At 40.7% G+C, this 6,414-nt stretch overlaps 1 protein-coding gene across 1 annotated transcript; it reads left to right on the top strand.

Moving 5' to 3' along the window:
• The first annotated feature begins 3,282 nt into the window (after positions 1-3,282).
• On the top strand, positions 3,283-6,122 carry LOC104441237 (beta-amyrin 28-monooxygenase). The gene is given in 6 exon segments (XM_010054275.3): positions 3,283-3,969; positions 3,972-4,415; positions 4,655-4,842; positions 5,358-5,445; positions 5,448-5,501; positions 5,651-6,122. Coding segments are annotated over 6 exon segments (1,410 nt in total). The 5' UTR covers positions 3,283-3,485; the 3' UTR covers positions 5,803-6,122.
• The last annotated feature ends 292 nt before the right edge of the window (positions 6,123-6,414 follow it).

The following is a 6,414-nucleotide window of genomic DNA, read 5'->3' as shown; positions in this document are numbered from 1 at the left end:
CGCAATTTGAAGGGATTATAAAGCAATGGATATGTTAGAGTGTTGCATTAGAGTACCCATTTATCTGTGAGCCAATCCACATCAAAAGGGGATTGGATTTGAGCCTAAGCTGGCTTATTGATATGCGATTGGAAGTCAAAAGTTGGTAAACATGGCAATTCACACTCATGAACTGTGCCCTTGTGCATGTAGTTATTCATTTCATGACTTTGAAATGAAACGATGATTTTGTTTTGACCTATTAGAATGTTTGAGTATCGTCGCAAATCAATTAAACGACTTGTCATATTACATCATTGCCATGTCATGTTATATTATTGTTATGTTTGATGGTCATGACCTTTTTTGAAATGAACAACAGAAGTATCCCAAATAGCAACTCAAAGCTTCGGTCTTACAGGAAAATTGGTAGAGACGTGGTTTGTGTGACTAGTGTTGTGGCAACCACCTTGTAGGAGACAGCTCAGGTAACAATGGCTCTAATATCAAGTTGAGATTTGTGAATGAAAAAAATATATATTCTATTCATTTTTTAATGAATAGTACATGTGCCTATTATTAAGCTTTACATAAAGGCTATCTAAAGTAACAAATAAGAATAAATAAAGAAAAATATACAAAATCACATAATCATGGAATATCCTAAATACACCCCCAACAATAACATTTATATTTGAAACTTTGAAAAAAGCATAAAAAAGAGGGAAAGGAAATAGATTGACTTTTCATAATTCAATGTGTGAAACGTAACAGTCATAAGGAAACATCTTTAGAGAACTGTAATTGATATCATTGTGCTCATTGTTTCTCTCCAACTTCTTATACATGACAATTTTCAATAGAGGCTACCATTTAGAAATTTTGGATTGCCTCTGTCACAGGCTCACTATAGTCCGAAGAACTTGATTGTAGTTTTGGAAAGTTGAGATTACAATAATGTACTCTATCCACGAAAATATGAAAATTTTAATGACTTTACCCTTAAAACACTAGTCACTGTGAAAAGGTAACTATTTTATCCGTCTGATGCTTTAAATTTTGCGAGTTTATTTCTAAAGCTATATCTTTTTTTTTCCTCCTTCCTTTTCTTTATTAACGAACAAAGTATAAAGAACCACAAAATATGCAACGCTATCTTTGTTTCGATTCAACGGATTCCGTATTTAAATCAAAGCATCTCCCATTTAAATTAAGAGTTCAAAGCCCGTGTTACACAAGAACAAAAATGAGAACAAATATGCATAGATTGTGTCATATTAAATAATTTCTTGAACAAGCCGCGTTCTATATTTCTCCCACTAATTTCGCACAATGTTCTACGATTTGGCTACAGATTTTAGCTGGCTTAAGACGAAAAAGAGGATGGTCAGCAATTCACACCTAGGTGAAATAAAATAATGTCTTGATTTGATTACTATACATTGTTCAGTAACGTGACGCATGTGGTGACGCATGTGTTGACGTTTGTTACATGCAGATTGTCTTGAGTGATTGTCTTGAGTGATAACAACACATTAGAGCGTTAATTATTGGGATTAATACCATAACAAAAGGTGAAATTTATACATTTTTGACAAATTTATCAAAAAATAATATTTAAGTTACCAAAAATCCTGAATTGATTTACCTATTATAATTTTACTCCAAATTGATATGAATTTCTCTGTGAATTTGCCATATGTTATCAAATCCAATAATTTCGCAATAAAATCTAATGAAAATTAAAGAAAAATAAATATGTTATAAGTATACAAGTTTAAGGTTTTTGATAACTTAAAAAGTAATTTCAAGTAAATTTACCATAAATATACTGAGTAAGAAATTTTTGTAATTTACAAAATAATTTAAAATAAATTTATCAAAAATATATTAATTTGAAATTTTTCATAATATTAAACATAATTATTTATATTCTCGGGTTCCGCCTGCAGGCTGTTGTTATTCAGTAATGCCAGAAGCGTACTGTCCAGTCTCTGCATGCTCAGATGATATACAGTACAAAAGTAGGCACCGAGAGAGAGAGATGGAAAAGAGGAGAAGAAGATGTGGCCACGTGTATGGGGAGGGGACAAAAGAGAGAGGAGAGAGAGCGTCAGAGAAGTGGGCTCAGTTTCGGTCCTTTGTCCCCTCCCCATACACGTGGCGTCGCGTGAGTGGTCCGGGACACGCTGACGTGGTGGTCCCGGACCACCCAATATTTTCTCGTACAAAAGTAGGCACCGAGAGAGAGAGAGAGAGAGAGAGAGATGGAAAAGAGGAGAAGAAGATAGGGGTGAGCAGCGGTCTAGGGTCGACCACCGGACCGACCCCCGACCGGCCCAACCTGCTGGTCCCCGGGTCCGGTTCCCAAGGGGGGACTGGGTCGGTCCTTGTCCTCGAAATTCGGGACCAACACTGACGTTGGTCCTCGGTCCTAAGAGTTTTGGGTCGGTCCAACCCCGACCAACCTTGTATATTATATTATATTGTATTTCTTTATATATTCAAACCTAAGTAAAATATTTGTTATATTATATTATATTGAGATGTTTTATTAATAACACTAATAGTAATTTTAATTTAAAACTTTTGTTGAGTATTAATTATATGTAGTTTGTTTTGTTTTCAGTGTTTTAGAAGTTCAAGTGAATTAAGAAGATGTGAAGTTATATATTCATGGTTTATATTAAGTATTTTGACTTTTTATGGTTTAATTGTACTAATGAATTTCAGTTGCACTTTGCTTTTCAATTTGTGTCAAATGATAGAAGTTTTTGAAGAGTAGAGTAGTACTGCAGTGGATATGGTGATTTGCTAGTCAAGTGGTGTGAAGCTCATTTTTTGGTTGAGTGAACTCTACGTGATCGAATGCAGGAAAACGCTTTTGCATATGGTGTTTAATATTAAAGATAGATGATTACAAGAACTTTCCATCTTGTCCCGTATCTTGGTGAGCGGTTAGTAGGTACGAAATTTCTATTATTGTGTCATCTTAGATTTGCTAAATATGTATTGGTATTTATAGTTTAATTGCACAATGCCGTATTGTCGATGGATGTGTAATTTGAATTTGTAGGTTTACTTTTTTAGGAAATATAAAAAATAAGACAAAAAAAAATTATCGATCGGGCCCTAAGGGTTGACCTGAACCGGACCAACCCATTGGGTCGGTCCGGTCCTTGGTCCCGCACTCAATAGGGTCGGTCCTTGGTCCTAAAATTGAGGGCCGACACCGTATTTGTACGGGTTGGTCACAGGGTTAGGGGTGGCCGGACCAACCCGACCATGCTCACCCCTAGAAGAAGATGTGGTCAATTCAAAGAGGGTAGGCTCTTATGGTGTGAAATGACGGCTTAAACAAGAGGAACTTCCGAGTCCTGAGGTTCCACTTTTCGGACCGATTATATCGCTTTATCCTTTATATTAACCAGAGTCCCTCGGCCTTTCTCGCTCATCTCCGTTTCTCCCGCATAGCCCCAGCGTCACCGAGCCTAATACCAGCAGCCATGGAGACCTTCTTCATCGTCCTCGCTGTGGTCGCTATAGCTCTCGCCCTCGCATCGGTCGTCTTCGCATCGAGGCACGGCAAACGCGGCGGCAAGAACCTCCCGCCCGGTAGCTTCGGATGGCCGATCATAGGCGAGACTGTCGAGTTCCTGTTCGGCAAGCCGGACAAGTTCGTCTTCGATAGGATGGCGAAGTACTCTCCTGACATCTTCAAGACCCGAATCCTTGGAGAAGACACCGCGGTCATCTGCGGTCCGAGCGGCCATAAGTTCCTCTTCTCCAACGAGGAGAGGTACTTCACCGCCTCTCGGCCCCGCTCGATGCAAATGATCTTCCGGTCCTACAAGAAGGCGGCCCCGCCCGCCAAACACGAGGAGAAGGTCCTCCGCTCGCCTGGGTTTCTCAAGCCTGAAGCTCTAGTGAGGTACTTGGGAAAGATGGACTCCATTACGAAACAACAAATGCAAAGCGAGTGGGAAGGCAAAGGGAAGTCCGGGTATACCCTCTTGCCAAGTCGTTGACGCTCACCCTAGCATGCCGGTTTTTCATCGGCACCGACGAGCCGGAGCGGATCGCGCGGCTCGTGGACTATTTCGACGACATAACGCTCGGTCTGCACTCGATCACCCTCAATATCCCGGGTACGATCTTCTACAAGGCCAACAAGGCCGCGGCGGCGATTAGGAAGGAGCTGAGGGCGGTGATCAGAGACAAGAAGGCCGCCATCTCGACCGGCACACCGATGCAGGACATATTGTCGCACATGATCGTGGCCAGCGATCCCTCCGGGAAATACATGCCGGAGGCTGAGATCGCCGACAAGATCATGGGGTTTTTGACCGCTGGTTACAGCACCGTAGCCACTGCCATGACCTTCTTCATGAAGTATGTCGGAGAGAGGCCCGACATCTACAAGAAGGTGCTGGATGGTAAGTACTTCAACCCATCGATTCCTTTCCTTTCCTTTCCTTTTATTGTCCTTCCTTTTCCAAAAAATAGCCTTCGGAATCATGCGCCCAATCCGATATATAGCTTGAATTTCGCATAGACTATGCAAAATAATTTGTTCCCCTTTTTCCTCAGATATTTCTATTCATGTTTTAGTTCGAGCCGAAAAAGAAAATTCCCTAAAATTTTGAAATTTTTTTTTTCCTCCTTTGAAATATAGAGCAATTGGAGGTTGCGGCATCAAAGAAACCTGGGGAGTTTCTGGAGTGGGATGACATCAACAAGATGAAATATTCATGGAACGTGCTGAATGAGGTCATGAGGCTCACCCCACCTCTCCAGGGAACCTTTAGAGAGGCCCTCACCGATTTCACCTACGCTGGTTACACCATTCCAAAGGGATGGAAGGTATGTAAAATTCAAATTTTATCTTGCGAATCATCTTTGAGATCGAGCGGCACAAAAAAGTTTATTCCTTCAATTTTTACATAATTTCGATTCTGGCAACTTAAGTAATTTGACTTGACTCAAGAGGTGGATTAAGCTTTAGACCCGATCGACGCGTAATCGAGCCGCCCACTCCGAGTCGGTCCGAAGGGACATGGGCTGCTGGGCAGGCATATTCCTCGTTGAACCAAATTCGCCCGCCTTTTGTCGCTCGATCTTGTCAATTTATATAAGATAATTTATTAATCTGTTTTAGCATGCGCATGGCCTTGGCAAAAGGACACTTTAATCGATCCGGTCTAGCTCACGCCTAATGCGTCAAAATTAGTGCGAAAGACTGTATGGACACATTAAGTGTTAAAAAAACTGAATTTTCAGTCATCGTGTTTTAGCCCATTACGTCTCTTTATATACCTGCTCTTCATGTATGTACCTCCTAAAAGATTGCGATTCATCAATTTGATTGTCTCCGTTAGGTCTATTGGACTGTAAGCACGACAAACAAAAACCCAGAATACTTCCCGGAGCCGGAGAAGTTCGACCCGTCAAGACATGACGACAGCAACACCTTCCCCCGTTCACATTCGTTCCCTTTGGGGGTGGGCCAAGATTGTGTCCAGGTATAGAAGGCGGGAATCATTTTTGTACTTCGCATTTATGCACCTCGCATCAGATCTCACGCTCATAAAATCTCGAGATCGACATCTTGTTCGTGATGTCATTATATTCTCGGAAAGCGATTGACTTTTATCCGAATTTTTCCGTACAGGCAAAGAGTATGCACGCTTGGCGATCCTCGCATTCGTCCATAATGTGGTCAAGAGGTTCAAGTGGGAACTGGTGGATCCGAAAGAGAAGATCATCGGGGACATGATGCCCGCCCCGCAGAAAGGCCTCCCTGTTCGCCTCTCGCGTCAGTGATGGAAGCTTTCGTTCCTTGCTGGGACCACCTCTTTAAATCAATCAAGGCTTCTCCACTTCAAAACTCGTTCTGCGGCGCATTTATATTTGATTTGATGTAACGTATAGCTGCTTTTTGCAGCTTGTCATAAAAGACTTGAGGTACGATAGTCTTAGAAATGAAAATGGAATCTCTCTCTTTGTAAGTTTCTTAATCCTATATCGTGTCAGCATTGTATCACATTGATCTCTTGAAGTAGTATTTATTTCCAAACTGAATGCGCCGAAGTCCTCGGTTATTGTCAAATTTCATTGCTAGTGAAATTGTACCTCCTGTTGCATCCCTTGATCAATTTTTTTGGGGAGAAGTACAACTCAAATGTCAAAATTTGGCACGTAGAGATATTTAAGTGTCAAAAATTAAAAAAGTGACACATAAGTGTCAAAATCGGAATAAAATGGATCACTTCAATGTCACTTTAGCAAAAATCTAGCTAAAATGCTGACGTGGCAATTTTCTGACAAAATAAATGCAAAACGACATCATTTTGCATACTGACGTGATTAGACAATACAAAATGCCGTTTTGTTGCTGATATGGTAAAAAATAATATAAAAATTAACTAAATTAAA

This window comes from Eucalyptus grandis, chromosome 4, assembly GCF_016545825.1.
Source record: "Eucalyptus grandis isolate ANBG69807.140 chromosome 4, ASM1654582v1, whole genome shotgun sequence".
NCBI lineage: Eukaryota > Viridiplantae > Streptophyta > Magnoliopsida > Myrtales > Myrtaceae > Eucalyptus > Eucalyptus grandis.
The sequence above is the reverse complement of the archived record's forward strand: the minus strand, read 5'-3'. Positions and strand labels throughout refer to the sequence as shown.